This window comes from Rattus norvegicus, chromosome 15 (assembly GCF_036323735.1).
Source record: "Rattus norvegicus strain BN/NHsdMcwi chromosome 15, GRCr8, whole genome shotgun sequence".
NCBI classification, from domain to species: domain Eukaryota; kingdom Metazoa; phylum Chordata; class Mammalia; order Rodentia; family Muridae; genus Rattus; species Rattus norvegicus.
The window spans coordinates 220,744-244,240 of NC_086033.1; the positions used below are offsets into that span (position 1 = coordinate 220,744).

At 47.1% G+C, this 23,497-nt stretch overlaps 1 protein-coding gene across 4 annotated transcripts in view; it reads left to right on the top strand.

Annotated features, from left to right (window-relative positions):
* Positions 1 to 16,591, top strand: part of Dlg5 (discs large MAGUK scaffold protein 5) — a 112,048-nt gene extending 95,457 nt beyond the window's left edge. For 3 of the 4 annotated variants that reach the window (XM_063274192.1, XM_063274193.1, NM_001372003.1), the window contains 10 exons: positions 299 to 448; positions 1,083 to 1,266; positions 2,175 to 2,323; positions 3,056 to 3,226; positions 4,984 to 5,177; positions 11,680 to 11,823; positions 12,074 to 12,201; positions 13,217 to 13,326; positions 13,853 to 13,962; positions 14,955 to 16,591. In XM_063274192.1, the coding sequence (XP_063130262.1) occupies positions 299 to 448; positions 1,083 to 1,266; positions 2,175 to 2,323; positions 3,056 to 3,226; positions 4,984 to 5,177; positions 11,680 to 11,823; positions 12,074 to 12,201; positions 13,217 to 13,326; positions 13,853 to 13,962; positions 14,955 to 15,058 (1,444 nt within the window). In that variant the 3' untranslated portion in view covers positions 15,059 to 16,591. Of the gene's footprint in view, positions 1 to 298; positions 459 to 1,082; positions 1,267 to 2,174; positions 2,324 to 3,055; positions 3,227 to 4,983; positions 5,178 to 11,679; positions 11,824 to 12,073; positions 12,202 to 13,216; positions 13,327 to 13,852; positions 13,963 to 14,954 lie in introns of those variants that run through there. The other variant, XM_063274194.1, reaches the window with a different exon arrangement.
* Positions 16,592 to 23,497: the final 6,906 nt, after the last annotated feature.

Here is a 23,497-nt window from a genome sequence, read left to right on the forward strand (position 1 = left end):
CCTAAACTGTGGGTCCCAGAGTAGGTGACAGGAGGGACAACATGTCCTATGCAGAGCCATCACACATGGATTGGCAGAGGTGAAGCAGACGAGAAGGGAGAGTGCCTTTGCATGTCCTCTGGGCTGGACACTTGTGGAAAGGGTCCCTCACTGGAGTTAGGCAGACCTCGTCTGTGGGCTAGGTGGACTGAGTGTGTGAAACCAGATTCCTTACTCACAGTCGAGGCCTGTTGCCAGTGCAGGAGGGGTGGCTCTGGCTGTGTGTGTACATCACCGTCCTTCTGTTTTCCACCCCTAGCTCCCACCTGGACCCTGCTGCTGCCCCTCACTCTACTCTCCAGGGTAGCAGTGCTGCGACCCCAGAACATCCTTCTGTCATTGACCCATTAATGGAACAGGATGAAGGCCCTGGCACCCCCCCAGCCAAGCAAAGCACCCCCAGCTCCAGGTCAGTATAGGTAATGCTGAGGGTCCATTTGACCTCTTTCTTACTGGAGTCTGGTGTCAACCCAGTATCCTGCAGATTGGGGCAGCTCTGCCTGGGGATACTCCCACTGAATCCTAGCTGCAGGCAAATTGTCACCAGGGTTGTATCCAGTTCTGGGTGTCCACACGTGTCTGGCTTCCTTGCTGTGTTCCCAGCATCTCCTGTGCCTCTTCAGTTTTTGATGTCGAGAACCCTGCATGAGTTGGCATAGAAACTGCTCAGCTATGTCCCTGAGTGAGCTGTCTCTAAGCATTGAGGCCAAGGCAGGCAAGCTCCATCCAGGAAGGCATGTCTCCTAAGGCATTGAAGGACAGCTGAGCCAGAAGCATGGGTGTCACCCTTTGCTCTGTCCCCTACTGGCTTCCTCATTTTCCCTTTGAGTGATTTGTGACCCTCTTTCTTCTGCCTCTCATATTGCTACCTTTAGCCTCCAACCCTGTACTGACTCCACAGAGGAGGGCCTGTGACCAGTCCACTCTTTAGCTCTCAGGGAGCCCAGACCTTTGAAGCAAGCAGGCAGGCATTGGCCATAACTTTCTTCACTCAGTCTGCCTGTTTCCTTGTACATTAAGGACTTCATTTTCCTTCCCAAAAGGATTGTAGGAGATGCCAGCAAGAAGACCCCTGAACCTCGCATTGTTTTCATTAAGAAATCCCAGCTGGATCTTGGGGTGCAATTGTGTGGTGGGAACCTGCATGGAGTGTTTGTAGCTGAGGTGGAGGATGACAGTCCTGCTAAGGGTCCCGATGGCCTCGTGCCAGGAGACCTGATTCTTGAGGTGAGTTCTTCCACTGTGTGTGCCAGGCCATGTTCATGTGTTGTCAGCTCATGTCCTTTCACATGACACAGGGTATGGAATTTCCCTTCACTCAGTGACTTGTCAACGGAGGTTATTCGTATTCTAAATGACAGGTACCACCAAGCCCCTGGGCATGAGTTGGGCCCCTGGGACATCCTACAGATCCCTGGCTCTGGTCTGGGACAACCAGAAGGACAGCCAGTCTCATGAGCCATGGGTCTCTGAGGTGGCTCTCTTTCTCACTGTCTGGGTCTCCTATCCCCTGGGGAAGATACCACGTAGATGGCTGTCTTAGTTAGGGTTACTATATATAGTTGCTGTGATGAAACACCACGGCCAAAGCAACTCTGGGAAGAAAGGGTTTATTTCAGCTTACTCTTCCAGATAACTGTCCATCACTGAGGGAAGTCAGGGCAGAACTCACACAGGCAGGAACCAGGTGATAGGAGCTGATACAGAGACTCCGGAGGAGCGCTGCTTACTGGTTTGTTCTCTGTGGACTGCACTACCTGCTTTCTTATAGAACCCACAGTGGGCTGCATCTTTCCACATCAGTCACTAATTAAGAAAACGCTCTACAGGTTTGCCTACATCTCAGTCTTATGGAGGCATTTCCCCAGTTTGTGCTCCCTCCCCTCAGATGACTCTAGCTTGTGTCAAGTTGACATAAAAATAGCCAGCACGATGCCAAGGATACAGTTTCATAAGCAGAAAGTAGAGGTCATCACTGTGAGGTGGTTCCATTGGCTTTAGTAGCCATGAAGTCATACAGGGCAGGGGCACTGGGGGAGCCTGTAGTGGGGAGGCAGGCACCATTCTTCAACCTCCTGAGTACCCAAGTGATCCCTGACACTTGTTTTTCTCACCCTGGTACCATCCCTGGTCAGTATGGCAACCTGGATATGCGCAGTAGGACGCTGGAGGATGTCTATGTGGAGATGATGAAGCCTAAGGATAGCATCCGCCTGAAGGTTCAGTACCGCCATGAGGAGTTCACCAGGGTCAAAGGCCTGTCCGGCGACAGCTTCTACATCAGGTGCCAGCAGTAAGGGTTAGGGCCAAGGGAGGGGCTCTCTGTGGAAAGTTCATAGGGTGACACTTGCTCCCAGGGCCACCATTCGAATTGCCTTTGCCTATATGGGGTGCTTTTTTTTTTTTTTTTTTTTTTTTTTTTGGTGTGGAGGGATTAAGACTACAGGAATTTTGAGACCTGAAGCCTCTTACCTTGTATGTTATGTTCCTACTGTGATGTCCCCTAAGTCTCTCAGAGCTCTCTGCAGTATGCATTAATTCCAGGTGTTCGTGGTGCCTGTAAGTCATGTGGGCATCATGATGTGGGATGGCGGCAGGCGTCTTCTCTGAATAGCTCGGGGCTCCTGTCATTTTCCCCTCAAGTGAGACCACAGAGTCAATGAAAACTTGCATGAGTGATGCTCTTCTCATCCTGCAGGTGGGAAGTAACATGTTTCCCATCCTAGGGAGGTGACAGTCTACAGGAAGCAATGGCTTTGACTTCAGAGACAGACAGATAGGAAATGTCTGTTAGAAAGGACAGGGCACAGGAAGTCTTTCTCTAGCAGGGATGAGCTCAGCATTAGGGAAAGAAAGTAGATAATTCTGTCCTGCTCTGTAACATATATGAGGGGCCTCTTTGGGACGACCCCAAATCCTTTTCTTCCTGATATCTGGAGACAGCACAGACAGATGCTCAAGAGGCAGGTGTGAGGTTTGGTTTCTTCAACCCTGTGCCCTCTGTTCCATGGTCCAGGGCCCTGTATGACCGTCTGGCAGAGGTGGAGCCTGAACTGAGTTTTAAGAAGGATGACATCCTGTATGTGGATGACACATTGCCCCAGGGCATGTTTGGGTCCTGGATGGCCTGGCAGCTGGACGAGAATGCCCAGAAGATCCAGCGTGGGCAAATTCCCAGCAAATATGTGTAAGTCTTCTCTGTCTCCAGGCCAAAACCACAGGTGACCGGTGTGGAGTGGGAGCTCACAAGGTGACACTCACCTGAGCTTCTGGAGAGTGGACTCCTTTGGGAGCTGCAGCTCTAACACATGTGGCCCCAATCACTGTCCAGAAAGCTGCTCCTTGGAGTAGACAGTGTACAGAAATGCCACACAGAGTCAGGATGCATAGTCTGTTTTTCCAAACAGTCATGAGGCTGTAATTCTTATTCAGACAAGTCCGTCCAAGTGACTGATGCAGGGGCATGTATGTTCACAAGATATGTATAATCATCTCCACCATTATTTTATTTACTGACAGACAGACAGACAGACAGACACACACACACACACACACACACACACACACACACACACACACACACACACACACACACACAGATTGGATAGGATCTCATGTAACCGCAGGTTGACCCCAAACTTGCTTTGTAGGTGATCTTGAGCTGATCTCCTGCCTCCGTCTCGTGAGTGTTCAGATCATAAGCTTGTCCTACTACACTCAGTTTATGTGGTGCCTTGAGCATGCTAGGCAGGCACTTTATCAACTAGGTCACCATCCCAACTACTTCAGAATTAATTTTAAAGCATGTTCATCACTTCTGAAAGAAACCCAATTAACTATTACCCTGTGTTACCCTGTGTCTGGTTTTGGTTGCTGTAACAAAATATTTGAGGCTGAGAAATTCACAAGAAAAAGAGGTTTATTTTTCTCTTGGTTCTGGAGTTGAAAGTGTAAAAGTCAGGTGGCCTCATCTGTTCAGCATTTGGTGAAGCCCTCTTTGGCCATTTCACAATATGGTAGGGGAGCAGAAGGAAGGAAGAGATTCTATGGCAAAACAGGAAGTGTCTTAGTGTTCTCCTGCTGTGAAGAAACACCATGACCACATCAACTCTTATAAAAGCAAGCATTTAAATGGGCCTGGCTTACAGTTTTAGAGGTTTATCCATTGTCATGATGAGACACATGGCGGCGTGCAGGCAGACATGATGCTGGAGAAGTAGCTGTAGCTCCAGAACTATACCTGGATCTACAGCAGCAGGGACTTTGAGACTGCTTTTGACTTTTGAAACCCCAAAGCCCATTCTCAGTGGCACACTTCTCTCAACAAAGCCACACCTCTTAATCCCTCTCAAGTAGTGCCACTCGCTGATGACCGAGCATTCAAATCTATGAGTCTCTGGGGGCTGTTCTTATTCACACCACTACACCAAGCACTACTACAAGTCAGGCTAGCTCTTTAACAACCTAGCATTGGAGGAAGTAACTGATTCTTTCTCAGGGTAGAGACCTAACCAATCTCCATTACACACAGTCTCCTATAGACACCTCAGTTCTCCATCTTAGTACTACTGCTCAGGGGATCAAGTCCCTTGAGAGTCACAGTTAGACCCATATCCAAATCCCAGCACACTCTGTCACTTACACTCCCCTGCCCTGAGCTATTCATTTGCACGTCAATCTTTAGTTTCCCTTTAGGCATTCCATGCAAATACAGTCACATGGTCAAACTGTAGTGTTCAATCTTCCATGTCAGGAAAAACAGACAGTCCTAGGAATTTACCTGCTCTCAAGGTAGACCCTGAACTTCTTGTTGCCATGGTGATGCCTGAGGGCCCTGAGGCGTCGGCAAGGCCAGTAGTTAGGGAAGCCTGGGGGGTACCTGAGGGAACTTAGCTTCCTCTCTCCCCATGGTCTTCCTAACACTGTCATTCTCTGTGACTGCAGGATGGACCAAGAGTTCTCAAGGAGACTCAGCATGTCCGAGGTCAAAGATGACAACACAGCCAAGATGCTGTCGGCAGCCGCGCGACGTTCCTTCTTCCGAAGGAAACATAAACACAAACGCAGTGGGTCCAAAGATAGCAAGGACCTGCTCTCCCTGGACACCTTTTCCAATGACTCCATTCCTCTCTTTGAAGGCAAGTGCTGGGTTCATTCCAATGGGCTCCAGGAGGGGGGGTGTAGTGTAACCAAAGCTTCACCATGAGACTTCACACAGCTTGCATGCCTTTTGGGTACTCATCTGTAGTCCACCAAGGCAAGGGGAGCAGAAACATGTTTGGAAGTCCTATGAATCCGTACTATGAATGACCACACTGGGACCAGCTATCAGGATGCAGATCTACTTTATTTAGGGCGATTCAAAGCTTGTAAAGATTTGGGGGACTGAGGGTTGGAACATCCGGGGTAGGCAAAGGTCATTGGCTGGGGCCTTAGGCTATCTAACATACCTCTGGTGCTGGCTGAACAGGTTTTATCAGGAGGAAGGAAATCGAAGCTGTTAGATTATTGAGGCTTCCTGACATTTCTCAGGTAGAGGCATATGTGTTGGGGGGCTTAGAATTCCCCAGGCAAGGTCAGTGAAGGAGAAGCCTGCTAAGGAAGGGAGGGAGTCTCTCATATTAAACCAAGCCCAGAGGCTTTCCAGTCACAGTGGACTTCAACCTTAATTAGTGGTTCTCTCAGACTGTCTGCAGGTAGGCTTTCAGGCTAGTAGGATGGGCCTGAGAATCTGCCAGTTCAGCATGTGACTGTAATCCTCAAGGTCTCTTCTCTACCACCATATTTATTTGTACCTCCAACCCTGTTTCAGGAAGGAGAAAGACAGGGATTAGGAGCCTGGGGAGATGGCTCATTACATAAAGTGCTTGCTGTGCAAGCACCCAAGTTCAGATCCACATAGCAAAAGCCAGGTGTGGTGTGTCTGTAATTCCAGCACTGGGAATAAAGAAAGTGTGAGGGGACTCATGGCCAACTAGCCTAGCTGAATGTAAGACTCCAAGTCATGCAGAGGCCCTGGGTCAGCAGAGTGGTTTCTGTGCCATGCATATTCCAACTGGCTTGTGCTGGTCACTGTTCAGCCTCTCTTGCTTCATTCACAACCCCATCAGTGATTTCCACAGGATCCTTCCAGGTAGGCTGCTGAGTCGGCTGGAGCTGTGGCTGGGTGTGTTCACTGTTCTGGGCAACAAGGTGTGGGGCCACTGGGCAGTAGACTGTGGGATGGGTTTCTTTCCTCCTCCCTCCTCCTTTCCTTTCTTCTCATCATTCAGATGAAGAAGATCTTGCTGGGTGTGGTGGTGCACACCCTTAATCTCAGCACTTGGGAGGCAGAGGCAGGTAGATCTCTAGGAGTGGATCTCTAGGATGGCCTTGTCTACATGAAAAATAACCAGGTCAGCTGGGGCTACATAGTGAGACCCTGTCTCAAAGAAAAAAAAAATTAAGCACAGTGGCTGTTCCCTTTTACTATCAGCCCATGGGGAGTTCTAGTCTGCTCTTAGTTTCTATACAACCTGTGGCTCTAGTGTGGGATTGTATGCATATAAATGCTATATATATAGTTTAAAAGTACAGAAAGTTTATCTTTTGGTGATATTGTTGGCTCTGATTTGCCTATTTACCTCTAAAGCCTGAAACACTATCCTGACATTAACAGAGTAAGTTGCCGTCATGTTACTGTGGGGGTTTTCCTGTGGTTCTTAACCAGGACCACTCGCCCACCATCTCTCAGGTGTTCAACGAGGGGCTGGTGGACGTGTCCGTGTCACTTCTATGGAAGCTCTGCATTGCTTATTTAAAAAAAAATCCTTTATTTTGTATGTGTATGAAGAGTTTTGCCTGCATGTACATATGTTCACTATGTGTGATGTGTCTACAGAGACCGGAAGAGGGTGTGAGATCTCCCTGGGGCTAGGGTGGCAGGTGGCTACAAGCCATACGTGTGGGTGGATGCTGGGAACCTGGAAGGACAGCCTGTGCTGGTAACCAGCGAGCCATCTCTCCAACCTCAGCACTCATTTTGAAACTGTTTTTTAGCACTGGACGCCTTCTGGATTGTTCTGTTTTCTTGCCACTGTTTTCTGTCCGTCTTATTTCCAGTGGTGTCCCCTTTGGAGAATCTGTAATGTGTGGTGTTCTTATTTCCAGTCCGTTTTTGCTTGCTTAGTCTCCACCCACTTGACCTTTTTTCTGGCCACCAAAGTTCATACTTTGAGCTTCCTTACAGTTTTGTTTACTGTTCCTGGGGGACAGTAGGGTAAGGGAGGGGAGAGTAATGCAGTTTTTATAACATTTACTGTGATACGTTTACATTGTATCAGTATGCCCCGAGTTGCAGGTGTGGACAGGACGTGTACTTGACTGAAGCACAAGTCTTCATTCCTGTGTGACCGGATGTTTAAAGTCCCTGTGACTGACCCTGTCTTTTCTTTGTGCCCAACCCTTCCGCCTCTTTCACGTTCCCTGTCTGTCCTTCCCTCTGCTCTGGGAATAATCAAGTATCTCTAATTACCTTGCCAGTTTTCAGTTTGTAGACTTTTGGGGACTTCAGTGGCTCTAACCACAGGCACTCACATGGACCAGTTTCCTAAGAAGTCTGAAGTGCTGGCCCCTGCACCTCCACTCTCCACCACCCCAGCTTCGTATCCCTCCTGTGGTCGCCCCAGGTTCACAGTTCCCCTTCCCCTCTCCTGCTGCTCTTTACTCCTCCCACCCGTGTGTCTGAGCTTGTCTTTCTGCTTTCCTTCAACCCTTCTTCTGAGTGCTCAGTGTACACAGGGATGCATTTCTCCGTGTTTTGCCACTTTCCAGAGTTCCTCTTTTATATAGAATCTTAGATTGGTGTTCACGGCACTCTGGTATATCAAGAAGTCGGTACCAAGCCTCCTCTAGACACCCACATCTGTCTATAGGTGTTCTGGTAGCTCATGAATCACTGGTATGGGATTTGCAGATGGCTTCAGTTCATCTCTCACATACTTAAGTGTCTCTAGATTAGTTATAACACCTGATTTGAATATTTCCATCTCCAGTTGATCAAATCCATGAACTCAAAACTATGAATACAGAGGGCTGACTGCATTTTATTTAAGAACTTTTAATTACCATTCTTAGAGCTAAAAGAGATGACTCAGTGAGTAAAGGAGCTTGCTGAGCAAGCCTAGAGACTTGAGTTGATTCCCTGATCTCACATAAAGGTGAAAGGAAAGGATTGACGCTGTATCTTCTGACCTCCACACATGGCATGCATACCCCCCCAGCCCCCCCCCCCAGATGGCATGCCCAATTTGAAAAATGCTGGTTAAAGCTGGGAAGATTGCTCCATGAATAAAGCAAGTGCCAAGGATCAGGGTTCAGATCCCCAGCATTTATGTAAGTGCCATAGGAGAACTAGCAAGGAAGACGGCTGTCAGCTTCCCGTGTACACGTACATGTGTGCACGGGACACACACACACACACACACACACACACACACACACACACACACACACGATGCTAGGGGGATACGTTTATGGCTGCTGTAACAAATCACTATGAAGAACATTTTAAAACAGTGTGTGTATATTCATTCCGAAAGCCAGATGTCCAAGTCTAGTGCCATAGATCAAAGCCAGGTACCAGCAGCCGCTGCTGCCCTGTGAAGCTCCGAAGGAGTGTCTGTTCCTAACCTCTGTTGGCTCTGAGCAGTGGCTGCCAACAGTCTTTTGCTTCTGGGCACATTACTATTGTCTTGAAACCTCTTTTTGCTCTTTATATCCCCTTCTCCACCCATGTCTGCTTCAAATTTCTATGTTCTGATGGGGACACCTGCCATGGCATTTAAGCTCCTCCCAGACAACTCAGGAGAACTTTACCTCTCTAGAAAAGGTAATAGCCATAGATTGTTGGGACCAAGAAGTGAGCCAGCTCTTGGAGCACATTTGCACCTAACAGATAATGTTTCTGTAAGTGTTGCCACTCATGTTTTTATGCTTAAGGTAGCATCTAGGCTCATCATGGTTGGTCACTGTCTCTGTTGCTCGCATCAGACCTTGCTCTGCTGCCCAGGTTTGTTTACCTTTTTGTTCTGAAGTCTACAGCTTGATGTTGGAGAAAGTTCTAGGCCATCATTTCCTTCAACCTGCTTCTATGGCGTCTTTGTTCTCTGGCCAGGTCGTGTCAGTCTCGGTGTCTTCTGGATGCTCTCCCCTATTCTTTCCAGCCCCATTTCTCTCACTGCTTCAGCTGGCCAGGATGCTCCCCGAAGACTTCGTCCTGTGCTCTGTTCAGTGTCTTAATTTCAGAAATTACCTTATCTAGTGCCAGAGTTTCCATTTGATTATTTTTAATAGGCTTTCATTCTCTTGCCAAGACTGCCCAGAACTTGTCTGTCATAATAAAACTCGGCACCTGTGAGGACTGTCTGGCAGCTGTCCTGACTAGGTGACTCTGAGTCATCTTGCTTGGGCCTTCTTTATAAACATGCCTGGAAATGGTCAGATGAACTAACTGTCAAGAACAGGGAGGCCGAGAGTTAAGCCTTCCAGCAGCACCTCAGGAGCCAGCACTGGGGATGACCTGGGTCCAAGGAGAGGCTGAGCTTACCTTGGGCTGGACTACAACTTTTGTGCTGTGTGCAGTTCACCCTGACCCCTAGAGCACCTGGGTCTCAGCCCCACTGCTCTGCAGTTTTGTGTTTTTCTTACACATTTAACTTCTTGTTTCTTAGAGCTTTGGAATTTGGTAAATGCTTCAGGGGACACCTCTGATTTTGACTTAGATTTCTAATTTGTAAATTTTCTTCATAGCTTGTGAATGGGGAGATAGCTATTATCTCTATTCATGCACACACATGGGATGCATGCCTTCCCCTACACACACACACACACACACAAACACACACACACACCACATACCCTCTCTCCCACACATGGCATACATACCCCCACAATTAAAAAAAATGCTATACAAGATGCTGGGGGAATTGTTTCATGAGTAAAGCTTATATGGTATGTGCACATGTGTGTTTATGGTTGAGCATGCACTCAAAGAGGACAGAGAAAGGCTTGCTTTATTTCTTTTAGACAAAGTCTCTTGCTGAACCTGGAGCTAGGCTGGCAGCCCTCGTCTCTCTGTCCCTTCATGGCTGGGGTTATAGCCAGGTGGCCATGGCCTTTTCCCTGGGTGCTGGGGATTTGAGCTCAGGTGTTCATGCTTGCATCCTCAGCTTCCTAGACTCACGCTCTCCGCCCTCCCTTTCCACTGCATTTTTTGGCTCTTCAGGTTGTGGCTGCTGTGAATGCCACAGTTTTGTCTCACTTGCTGTGGGTATTGCCTCCACTGTGCCTGAGTTCCAACATCCTGACAGCAGCTCTCGGCCCAGGCTTACATTTTACCTGTGCATAGAACATTGCAGAGTCCTCAAGAGAGGAACATGACTTCCTGTGGTGCCTTCCACAAACAGTCTAAGGGAGAGATAGAGCTTCAAGCCATTCATGGTATCACGTCATTATAGTTGGATGCACATAGTAAGCAAGCATTCAGATGGGTGTTTTGAGGCTAGACAATCCCTACTCTTCGTTCTGTTAGTGGGGTTGGTCTTTGCACATGGGTATCTGTGGTTCCAGGTAGCTGTGCCACTGCCTTCTACCTGTAACCATCCCCACAGAGTCCTGGCCTTCCTACATCTACCCGCCACAGTTACCTTGTGCCCTTTTCCAGCCTGCTCTTCTCTGACCTCATCCAGTTTGAACTGGCTCACCCCAGTATTTCCCTAACTTTTCGCTCTCATACCTGGAATCCTTATGCAGCATTTGTCTAGGTAACTGGTGTTGCTGCCTTGGGGCCCCAGTTAGCATGAGCTTCCAAAGGGCAGAGACTGGACACTTGTATCTTTTTGTGTTTCTGAAAAGCCAGTGTACACCATCTGGGGGTCTCTAGGAGGGCAGTTTGCCTGTTAGTTTCTGACTATCTCTTCCTGTGAGAACTTTGTGCATCTGGGGTTGGGGTTCATATTGTGTTAACTAAGAAGGTAGCTTGATCACTAAAGCTGAATCAGGGCAGCAGCTGAATCATCAAAGGAGGCTCATCCACCTGCAACATACAGTCTGAGCTAGTGGGCAGCCCAGGGATGTGGCCTTGTGTTCAAAACCCAGGTCCCTTCTGTCTTCTGGCTCAGACATTTCCCATCTGTATGGGAAGAGCTGTCTCAGGGCACCACTTCTTCTGCTCCATGGGCAGGGGCCAAAAGTGTACCTCATCACCCCTATCCTTCTTTCTTGTCCATGTTCCATGGCTTCCAAACCTTGGAGCTGTGTCTTGAGGAAGACACGAAGTGGGTATAGTGGGCATGGGATAACTGAGGAAGACCTGGAGTAGATGAAGAGTAAGATGACTGAGTATCAGTTGTTCCCAGTGTCCTCAGAGGCAGAGGAACTCCTGCAGTCTCTGCAGTGGTTCTCTGAGTGGTCATGCTCTGGTGTGCCTGAGATGTAGAATTGGTCCTGATAAAGCGAGGCAAGCTGGCCACTGTCAGCTGACCTAGTTTTGAGAGATAAAGAAGACAGACATGGCCAGGTAAGCAAGGTCAGGGCGTGGCTGTCCAGTTCTGCTCTCTTCTATCCAGGCTGGGCCCATGACCCTGCCCCTCTGTCTCTTAGACTCGGTGAGCCTGGCCTATCAGCGGGTCCAGAAAGTGGACTGTACCTCTCTTCGACCTGTCCTCATCCTGGGTCCTTTACTGGACGTGGTGAAAGAGATGCTGGTAAATGAGGCACCTGGCAAGTTCTGCAGATGCCCACTCGGTAAGAGATGCCCATCCCTGTGCCCACTAGGTGTGTCTGTCCCTATCTATTTATCCTTCTGGCCATGTAGAGTAATTGCCATGCAGAGTCTAAGGATCCTACTGATGTGTACAGATCCTGCTTGTGGCTCTCTGTTCTGGACGAGAGAGCAGATAGCAGTTTGGGTCTCTATGCTGATAATTAGTTGCTCTGTCTGCATTGGGGCCCTTCTGTGTACCCAGCACCTTGACTTCTGCATCTTACCATACAGAGGTGATGAAGGCCTCCCAGCAAGCCATTGAGCGGGGTGTTAAAGACTGCCTGTTTGTGGACTACAAGCGGAGGAGTGGCCATTTTGATGTTACCACGGTAGCTTCAATAAAGGAGATCACAGAAAAGGTACGTAGGGCTCGGGCCCAAGGGCTGAGCTCCTCTGGTATCTGGAACCCTCTGCCCTGGCTCTCGAGCCTCAGCTAGCTCACCTGTCTAGGCCTTCTGCTCTTGGTCTCATCCTCCTGGATACTTTGAGTCTCTGCCTTCACCACTAATACACAGATTCCTGAGAAGTACCTAGGTGTCACCAGCATTGTGGGTACATGCAGCTCTGCTTTCTAAGGGGTACTGAGGAGAGCTTTAAACTCTGGGAAGGCCTTCTCCTAGACCATTTTTAGATGGGTCCCTGAGCACATGGGTCCAGAGAGCCAGCCTCCTCCCTCCCCCATAAAGGCCAAGAGTCTCTTGATGCTTTTGACATCCTGGAATCCATATGCCAGGAACTGTGTTGGCTGCAAGGTATGCTAGCGAAGTAGACACTCCTAGCTGCTCCTCAGCCTCTGGCCTCTTGTCTTCTCCAGCTGCTTCTCTGGTTTGCAGTTCCCTCTTCTACAGATAGTGTGAGCTGCTGGAAGCTGGAAATGCCCGTTACTTTTTTGTTGTGGACAAGCTTCAGTTAGGAAATACACATCAGTGAGGAGAGCTACATGCAGGGTGCCTATAGTCCTTCTTAGGCTGACCCCCTTTCTGGAGACTGAGGGGCTCGTGGGGTATATTTCTCTTATAGCCAGGCAAAGCTGTGTGCTCCCCTCCACCACAGTTCCCCATTCTTGTTCAATGAAATAGATTTGTGAGGCCAGGGTAGAGTGGGACTCCAAGAAAGTGTCCACACTGAGGTGTGGCTTGCCGGCCAGTTCCTACACACACCTTAGTAGTCATCAGTGGATGGGGGAGGGAGAGATCCCCCAGTGAATTCCCCCTTCCTGTCTTAAGTGGTCTTCTAGAAACCTTGCTTGTGTTGTTTGGTATTTTTAGTTTAGAGGAAGGTAGAGTTGTGTGGGGCAACAGTGGATCCTGAGGGGGGCAGAAGATATGTCCTCTTCCCTGCTGTCTGTATTCATTCTCTGCCACTGTCCTTCAGAACCGGCACTGTCTTCTGGACATTGCCCCGCATGCCATTGAAAGGCTACACCACATGCACATCTACCCCATTGTTATCTTCATCCGCTACAAGAGTGCCAAGCATATCAAGTAGGTGTCTGGGCCCGCTGGCTTCCTGCTGGGGGCGGGCTGGATGCTGGGACAGCGGCACTCACCTCAGACTCCCTTCAGACCCGGGCAGAACCTGTTAGCCAAGCTTTGCACCTCCTTCCTGATGGGCACAACCATACTTCCAGAGTACAGCTGGCTCAGTCAGCAGAGTTCCCTTTCCTCTCAGCATGCTGTGCAACAGGCAGGGGTAGCCTGAGCTAAGTCCAGCTCAGCTGTATTCACTGAGACCCCTCTCCACATGGCTTTTCTGTGCTGACGAGCTCCTGGTGCCTGTGTTTGGAGCCAGCTAGTGTGTCTGCCAACTTTGTTCATATCCTGGGGTACCAAGGTGCCCAGGTTCCCTGTCAGCCAAGATGCTGTTGATTTAGGGCAAAGCTTCCTAGATCCCCTGCACTGCCTAGCCAGTATTTGTCTTCATGGAGGCCCCTGATACCTGGACCAAGGAAGCAAGAGGAGACCAGGGGTAGGTTCAAGACTCATCCTAGTTCCCTGCCTGCCCCCACAGGGAACAGAGAGACCCTGTCTACCTGAGGGACAAGGTAACACAGAGGCATTCCAAAGAGCAATTTGAGACAGCACAGAAGATCGATCAGGAGTACAGCAGGTACTTCACAGGTAAGTAACCAGGAGCTGGACTTTCCCTTAGCGCTAAGCTGCCCCATACCATGCATTACATAGACATTCAGCCCAAAGGCCCAGGCCAGGGTCAGAGCTGATCCAGGTGGCAGGGTTACACAAACCAGCCTTTGGGCGTGGTCTGACCACAATATGCGATAGGAGCCGACTCGGCACAAACACCCAGCAACATAATCACGCTGACCCCAGACAGGCTGGGAACCGCAAGAGCCCAGGTGGACCAGCAGTGTCCGCAGCTGTCTATCCTGAGTGCTGTCCAGGGCATCTTGTGGGGGTGGGGAGAGGTGGGGGAATGAAGGATGAAGTGGGTTGGTGAAGCAATTCCAGTCTCTGGTTGCCCAATGAACCCTGTTGACGAAGGTTTCTGGCTTCCCTGCCTCCACTGGGTAAAGTAGGAGCTAGTGGGGGCATCTCAGCTGTCACGAAAGGATTCGGCTCTAGTTGAGTACTTCCATGGACCCTAGCCTTGTCTCACTTTCATTCCCAGCTTATCACAGACCAGGAGACCAATAGAAAAAGGAAAATGTTAAATTAAAAAAAAAAAAAAAACAGCACAAACTATATACTGATTTGTTTTTAAATTAGGTTAAACAAACAAAATTACATAAACTTTGTTACTTTCTGAATGTACCTGGCCCTCTGAGGGTATGTCCTCTCTGCCTTGGAGTAGCCTGTACCCTGCTGCCTTCCCCTCTCCCCCACTTTCTACTATGCCCCCAGGGTGCTTCTTTAGTGCCCCCCAGTACAGAGTAAGCCAGCCGGTCTCTCCTACCCAGGCACTGTGGCAGGCAGTTTGTGAACAATCAACTTAGTCCAGTTGACTGCTGAAAGCAGGAGGGTCATGTGGGGGAGAGTCAAGGAGCCCACAGACAAGCAAACAGAGTTCAGGCTGTGTTCGTTTCCCTTAGTGGGCAGGAATGTCTGTCTTAGAGCTCACCTAACCTGCTTGTGTTTGGTGGACTTCTTTGCAGGGGTCGTTCAGGGTGGAGCCCTGTCCAGCATTTGCACTCAGATCCTGGCAATGGTCAGTCAAGAGCAAAGTAAAGTCCTGTGGATACCCGCTTGCCCACCCTAGCAGCAAGCTGTGCAAGAGGCACCTCCATGACTGGATGGTGGGGACAGCTGGCTGGCTCTTTTCCAGCCAGTAGAGGTCTGTCTGTCTGTCTATGAACAAGCTGGGAAGGACCTGGAACCAGGACTCCAGGAACACTTCCTTTGTTAGACAGAGAGCCACAAAGATTTGGGTCCAGCTGGTAGACAGCACCACTCAACACGTGCTCTTTAAAACAAAACAAAGCAGAAACACAAAGACTTGGCCCTCCCACAGCCAGCCCAGCAGAGGTGCTGCAGTGCCCAGGACCTTCCTGATCACAAGTTTACAAGCCTTTTCTAAGTATTTGGTTGTCTATGTTTACTTGAATGGCTCCATGTTGTTGGTGCCCAGCCCCTGATCCCGACCCATCACTCCCTGTTGGTTTGATGTTACCGTCTTGGGCAGGACAGTTCTGGAACCTTGTTGTGGGGGGATGCTTTCCTTCAGGAGGTTCCTGTCAGTGGGACCAGAACTTTGACAGACTTCCTGCTCCTCGGTGGCCCTCCCCTGGAAGACGTCACAACTGCAGGTGCTCAGACCACTGCTGGCACCAGAACCAGTGCCTTGGTGGGGCCATCTTGCCATGGCAGCCCTCCCACACCAGGAAGGTGGCTTTGGCATTCTTGCGGATTCACCTCTCGGCCTTTCTCCTGCCTTCCTGGCCTCATTTCTTCTCCAGCTGCAGCTTATGTTAAGCATCACAGTCTAGTTAGTCCTAGACTTCCTCAGCAGTGTAAGATAACCCTTACACTGCCATGGAGGTAGCAGCTCTTTCTGGCATGAAACATTCATGTCACAGACTTTGAAACCAGAGCTTCTAGTGGGTACAATGGTCAGACTCGTAAGAAGAAAACCTGTGAGCATTTGCATCTTGATCACATTCTCAGCCTGATTCCATGAGGACGTGCCCATTCTTTGTTGGGTTTCTGTTTTTGTTTTCTTTCAATCTATTTTTCTTACCCCCACCCCCACCGCACTTCTGCTGCCAGACCTAACCTTCTAAAGAGCTCATTCAGTCCCTTCTTCAACTGTGTGTCCTGTTAATAGGTACTGTACTGGGTTCTGTGTGTCACTGGGATAGGACCTATATTTTAATACTGTTCCTAACATTTCATTTTACTAGCAAGAAATCTTTGATTTCATTTTATTCTTTGTAATTCTAACATTAGATTGTAGTTTGGCCATTATTGACATTTTTTTTTAAAAGGGATATATTTTCTTGCACAGCTGTTTAAAGAGAGAGAGAGAGACACAGTTGCAGCCCTCAAGGCTGTTCTGTGCCTTACAGGCACACATTTTCTAGCTCAGACAACTAAGAAAAGCCACAGACCACTCTCAAGTTCTTACTCTGCACAGTTTCAGGTCAGGGGTTATTTCCCTGGTCATAGGCCCTGTTCAGTGTTCAGCAAGTGGGCAGGTACGGATCTGACAGGTGGGACATGATGTACTAAAATGTTACTTTGTATCAAAACCAAAACAGACTTCAGTACAACAAATAAAGGTCAGTTTGTGTAACCTGTCTGTGTGTGCAGATCCTGGTGGATGCAGATCCACTGTTCTACTCAACCTGATGTAGCTTCTCTCCTGGTCTCTCTTTACTCTACCCCAGGCCTTGTGTAGCTTCTCTCCACTGGGACCCATGCAGTGCTGGAGCCTGCAGTCCCCTGGCTGATGAATTAGGTCCACTGACAGTTGGTTGTCTATTACTCAATGCACCCACCTCTGCCTGACTCCTGCTGTGCCCTGCCATCTGTCATCTGCCAATTGGTGCATTGGGTGACAAGCCCTCAGGTCCTCATGTCTAAGCCTCCAGGGTCAGACTGCTGAGAAGCAAAGAGGAAGGAGCATTGGGGAGTGGGGGGATGATGACAATGACCTAGGGTGTCCATATTTGATGCCCAATATGAAGCCTCAGGTTGGAAATGCCCTACCTTGCTTGGGACCCTATTGTAAAACCTCAGATCATCACACTGTAACACCCAGGGCCCCAGAGTCAGCCTGCAGAGGAGGCAAGCCCCAGGTGCTGGAAGAACTGGGGGAGTAGAGGAGAGGCATAGCCTGTGGTTACAAGGAGGCAAGGCTCACTCAGGCCTAGCATACTGCCTACCTCTACCACCCACATGTGTGCATGCATGCGTGCGAGCACGCGCACACACACACACATACACAAGCATGTGCATGTATTCATGAGCATACTTACTTGCCTGTGGGTGTGTCAGCATCCGGAGTCTATCATTCTCTCCCTGTTTTTCCCCTTTGAGATAGGGCCTCTCAGTGAACCTGGAGTTTACTAATTTCCAAGACTATCTAGATTCTCTTCCCTCCACCTTCACAGCTCCCAGGTTATAGATTTACATTACCACCTCTGACCTTTTTAAAAAAATTTTAACATAGGTTCTAGGATCTGAACTCTGGTTCTTAGACTTGCACAGCAAGCACTTTACCTACTAAGCTGTCTCCCCAGCTCTTCTCTGCCCCTTCTGTTTTCAGGGGCTCAGAGAGAAAGTGCTGCCAAAGCCCCATATGTCAGTGTGGTGGTCAGACCAGTGTGGGCAGACCTGGTGCTGATGACTCACCCGGCAAGTTCCACCATGGCCTTATTCACTTGAAGGGTGGGCTAGGCTCGCCCTGACTTGTCCAAACACATTCACAAGGATTACTGGCAGTCCAGATCTCACATTTAATTGTTATCAAACATAGACCTTAGCAGTCCCCACTTCTAACACCATGACATGATGTACTTCTCTGTGCCCCTGTCTTTCCCAGATCTATTGGTAGCTTGGTTCACTTTCCCTGTTTACAGCAGAAGGTCATGTGTGTCTTTGAGATCATGGACTGGTTTCTAAAGGCCCAGAAGACTAGCAGGGCGGCCCTAGGGTGTTATACTGCAAGCAGCCATGAGATGGGGCAAATGAGCTTTCAGGGTTTGTGCCATTGGGTTTGGTCTCAGCCACATGGTTTTGTGCCCACTGTGGCATTTGCATAGAGTCCCTTAGATCTGGAAAGGCCAAGCTGACATGATGGTACCTTCAGCCTTGGTGTTTGTGCCCAAAGAGGTTGAAACATGGATGGCTCCTCTATTGGTTACTTTGCTTCAGGTGAACAAAGACCTGACCGAAAGCAGCGCCAAGAAGGGTTTATTCTGGGTTACAGTTGGGGATTGGTACATCATGGTGGGGAAGGTATGGCGGCTAGAGCAGGGAGCTGGCTACATATATCACCTCTGCAGTCTGGAAGGGAAGGGAAGAGAAAACAGGAAGTGGAGCCGATCTATAAATGGAGACCAAGTGTTAAACTCATGAATTTCTGGGGGACATTTCAACTTTAAGGCATCCTTCAGGATTCTGTGATGCAGATATGGGGATAGTTCAGGAAGGATCAGTGCTTAGGATTAGTGAAGGCTTTTACAGGCAGTGCCACTGTGAGCATAGAGGACATCCACAGTCTGGGAGCTGGAACCAAGCAGGTCTTGACCCTGGGCTGTTCTCCTTGGTTAAAAGCAAGTCTTGAAATATAGACAGCAAAGCTTGTAGGAGGGATTGTTCTGGAAGCTTAAGTGGCTACCCTCTTTGAAATTGGCAGGACCAGAGGTTCACCTGAGTCCTATGTGTCAAGGATAGAAGAACAGGAAAATGTACTGCACGAAGGGCCCAGGGACAGCGCTGAGGAACAGTCCTCAGAGAGGGCAGGTCACCAGAGGCAGGAGCATGGGGAGGAGGCAAGGTCCTTCACTGCATCCTGTCATTAACTATTGGGTATCTTCCTCAACTTCTGTAGTCCTTTAATCTACTTACCTTTCATATCTACCTACCCTTCATATCTATCCTTCATAACTACCCGTCATATTTATCCATCCATCCATCACCCATCCACCCATTCATCCACCCATCCACCCATCCATCATCCTTATCTTTCATCTACCTATCTAGGACATCTTCCCCTTTCATAATCCATTTATATATTATCTGTCCGTCTATCAATCCATGCACATACACACATAAATATAAATCTAGATTCCACATATGAGAAAAGATACTCTTTCCAAGTCTGGCTTATTTCTTGTAATATTTTCTCTCTCGTTCCATCGACTTTCTTGCAAATGTCATAGTTTCACTTTTTTTTTTTTAAACACTCAAATGAAACTGTCCTGTGCAGGAAGGGACTCATTTTCTTGACTTATTCATTCCTCTGTTGATGGGCATCTAGACTGGTTACAATTTTGGGTTATTGTGACAATATCTCTGTGACACGCTAACTCACCAACCTTTTGGATATATGCCCAGGAGCACACTAGCTGGAGCATGTGGTGGCTCTGTTTTCCTTTTTGAGGAACCTCCACATGGATATCCACAGTAGTTGCACCAGTGTGCGCTCCTACCACAGTGGGTAAAACATCTTTCCCGGCATCTTTTGTGTGCAGTCCCACCAGAGCAGGTAAAACATCCCTCTTTTCCAGCATCATTTGTTTTCAGACTAGAATGAGATGGATTGTCAAAACAGCTTTTATTTGCCTTTTTTTTCTTTTTTGTGGCTAAGCATGTTGAAGATGTTGAATACTATTTTCAATCATTTATCGGGCATTTATATTTCTTTTGAGAACAATCTATTTAGTTCATTAGCTTATTTATTGGACGATTTATTTATTTTACATATGCTAGATCTAGAGTTGGAAAAGACTTTTTCCCATTTCATATTCTCTCTTCACTCACTCGAGTGACTGTTTCCTCCTAAGTGGAGCTTTTTAATTCCATGCAATCTCACTTGTTGATTGTTGGGATTATTTTGCCCGTGAAGAAAACTTGAAGTGTTTTGCCCTGTTCCTCCTGCAGACTCAGATTTTTTTCAAGCCTTACATCAAGGTCATCAATCTGGTTTGAAATGATCTTTGTACAGGGTGAGAGGTAAGGGTCTAGCTTTACTTTCATTTCAAAGCACTATTTTTCAAAGAGGTCCCCCTCCCCACTAATTGTGTATTATTTGAGGAATAGAATTCATGAAAGTCATGCAAGTAGAAAAGATCACACAGAATTAACCAGATGCAGGGCCTATTCATCTCAATGAACTTTACCATTGCTTATGCACATAGTCACCCCCCAACCCAAAGACCAATGAATTAGAACTGCAAGGACAGTTAGCTACCGTCTGTGTTCACCATTCCTTTCCTGTTCTTTCTATGTCTTATATTGTATCTCTGAGTTCGAGGCCAGCCTGGTCTACAGAGTAGGTTCCAAGACACCCAGGGCTGCACAGAGAAACCGTCTCGAAAAAAAAAACAAAACAAAAAAGTTTAAAAGGGAAGAAAAGAAAAATGTATAAAAAAAAGTACCTCAAATTTTCTTTATCCCTTCATCTTTTAATGGACAACTATATTGATTTCTATTCTTTACTATAGTGAATAAAGCAATAATAAACATGGAAGAATTAATAAATTTCTACGGTATGAAGTTCTTTCATATAGGCCCCAGGATAAAGCTATTGGATCATATCGTAGTTCTCTTTTTAATTTTTTAAGACAATTTCCACAATGGCTTCCAGGTGTGATGACAGACATTCTGACTAGAGTAAGGTGCTATCTCAGAATTGTTTTGTTTTGTTTGTTTATTGTCTTATTTTTTTCAAGGCAAGATTTCTCTATGTAACAGCCCTGGTTGTCCTGGAACTCACTCTGTAGACCAGGCTAGTCCCAAACTCAGTCATCTTCCTGCTTCCGACTCCTAAGTGTGGCACCATCCTCACCCGGCTTGTGTAAGACCTTTTATCCAGTTTCCCCCAATACTATTTACTTATGGAAGGAGCTTCTTCCAATGTGTATTACTGATCCCTTTGTTAAGGATTACATGTGAGTTTGTTCCTGAGTCCTTTGCTTTATTCAACAACCTGCTTTTCTGCCATAGCCATACTTTTTTTTTTATTATAGTTCTGTGGTGTTACTCAAAAGTGGGCATTGTGATACCTGTAGCATCCCTTCTTCAGCTTAGCATTGCTTTGACTACCCAGACTGATTTTATTTCATTTTTTTGCTTCAATGTAGATTTTAGATGATGGTGATGATGGTGATAATGGTGATGGTGATGATGGTGATGATGATGTTGGTGGTGGTGATGATGATGGTGATGATAATGATGATTATGTTCTTTGAGAAAGTATCACTGGAATTTTAAAGGGACTACATAGAATTTATGACCACTTCAGGTAAGACAGCTATTGTTGCAGGATTAATTCCTTTAGTTTTGAAGATTCTGTGAATGGTATCTTCTTTCTCCCTAATTTCTCTCTTGGCAAGTTTATTAATGTTTAGAAAAGCTACTGATTTTTTGTTTGTTCATTTTGTATCCTTGCTAGAAGTTTCTAGGGTTTTTTTTTTAAGATTTAATTTTATGTTTGGGAGTTTGCTTGTATGCATGTGTGTTCTTGTGTGTGTGTGTGTGTGTGTGTGTGTGTGTGTGTGTGTGTGTGTGTGTGTGTGTGCTGGAAGCCAATCATGGGTCCACTGTAAGAAAAGCAAGTATTCTTAACCTCTGGCGATCTCTCTAGTGTCTTTTTAGTATGGGACCATGTTGTCTATAAATGAAGACAATTTGAATTCTTTCCAAAAAATATCCTTTATGTCACTTTTTTCTTTTGTTCTAGGTAAGAGTTCAAGCACTGTTAAATAAGAGGGGAAAGAGTAACACTCCCATCTCATTTTTATTGTAGAAGAACTACTTTGGTTTTTTGCCATTAAGCATATAATGCTGGTCACAGGTTTGCTTTGAGTTGTGACTTGTCCTTTTATTTACGACCTTGAAATATTCACAATGTCATTTGAGATGGTGGTGGTGGTGGTGCATGTGTGTTGTGCTCTTCTTTGCGTTTATGTGTGGAGGCCAGATTGAAGCTAAGTGTCATCCTCTATCACAGCCCCTAATTTTTTGAGACAGAGTCTGTCCCTGAATGTGGAGCTCAGATTGTACCCTCCCAGCCCTGGGGTTATAAATTTGTGACTCTGTTCCTGGATGTAATGTGGGTGTTAACAATCCAGACTCAGGCCATCACACTTGTGCAGCGAACACTTCAGCTATTAAACCATTTCCCTCGTCTCAGATTGGACTCTCCTCCTCCACTATGTAGCCCCAGGTCACATGAAACTCACTATGTAGACAGAGCTGGCCCCAAACTCACCTGGCTCTACCTCCTAAGTGCTGGAATTAACGATGTGCACCACCTGAGGTTTTTTTTTTGTTTGTTTGTTTGTTTTAAATTTATTTTTGTATATGAGCACACTGTAGCTGTCTTCAGACACACCAGAAGAAGGCTTTGGATCCCATTACAGATGGTTGTGAGCCACCATGTGTTTGCTGGGAATTGAACTCAAGACCTCTGAAAGAGCAGTCAGTGCTCTTAACCTCTGAGCCACCCCTCCAGCACATTTTGTTTTAATATAAGCATGCAGGAAGCCTTATTCTTAGAATGTTCTCCTTGTGTTACAAGAGTTCTAGTAAGTTGTGCTTTCATTGTTGTTTGACTCTAGGAATCTTTAAATTTTTTATTAGGTTTCCTCAGGGACATATTATTTATCCACGGGCCTCTGGGTATTTACACACTCACTCTGGTTTTCCTTGCGATTCCCTTCTATTTTATTTCCCTATAGTCTTATGAAATAGAAAAACATTTCTTTGATTATTTTTTATCTGTTAAAATTTGCTTTGAGGCTGAGAATATGGTCTGTTTTATGTGTATCTATGTTTTGCTTGTGTGAATATCTGTGTACCACATGCATGCGGTACCCATGAAGGCCTGAAGAGGGTGCCATGTCCCCTCTTAAAAATGTTACACTAAAGACCAGAATTTCAGATGATCACAAGCTGCCACATGTGGAAGCTGGAAATCCAACCTGGGTCCCCTAGAAGAGCAGAATGTATTTTTAACTGCTGAACCATCTCTCCAGCCCCTTGTCTATTTTAGAAAGGTTGTATGGTCTGCAGAAAAGTATCCATATTCTTTATCTGTTGGGTGGAATATCCTACAGACATTTGCTCTATTATGTAGTTTAATTCTGAAGCTTCTTTGTTAATTTTTAGTTTAGATACCTGCCTAGCAGTGAGAGTGGGGTGTTGGTATCTGTCACTCACTACTTTGCATCAGTGCCGATCCGGCTTTTTATGGCCTTTGGTGTTTATTTTATGAAATCAGAAGGTCTGATGTTTAAAAACATTGGTGTTATTATTTTAATGTACATGTTTTGCCTGCATCTATGTGCGTGCACTTCACATGTGCTTGGACCCTGTGGAGTCCAGAAGAAGGTGCTCGGTCTCCTGGAATTAGAATTATGGAGAGTAAGTTATGTTGTTGATGCTGGAAACCAAACTCAAGTCCTACAGCCGCAAGCTCTCATGCCTGCTGAGCCATCTCTGCAGTCCCACATGGGTGTTTATAATCATG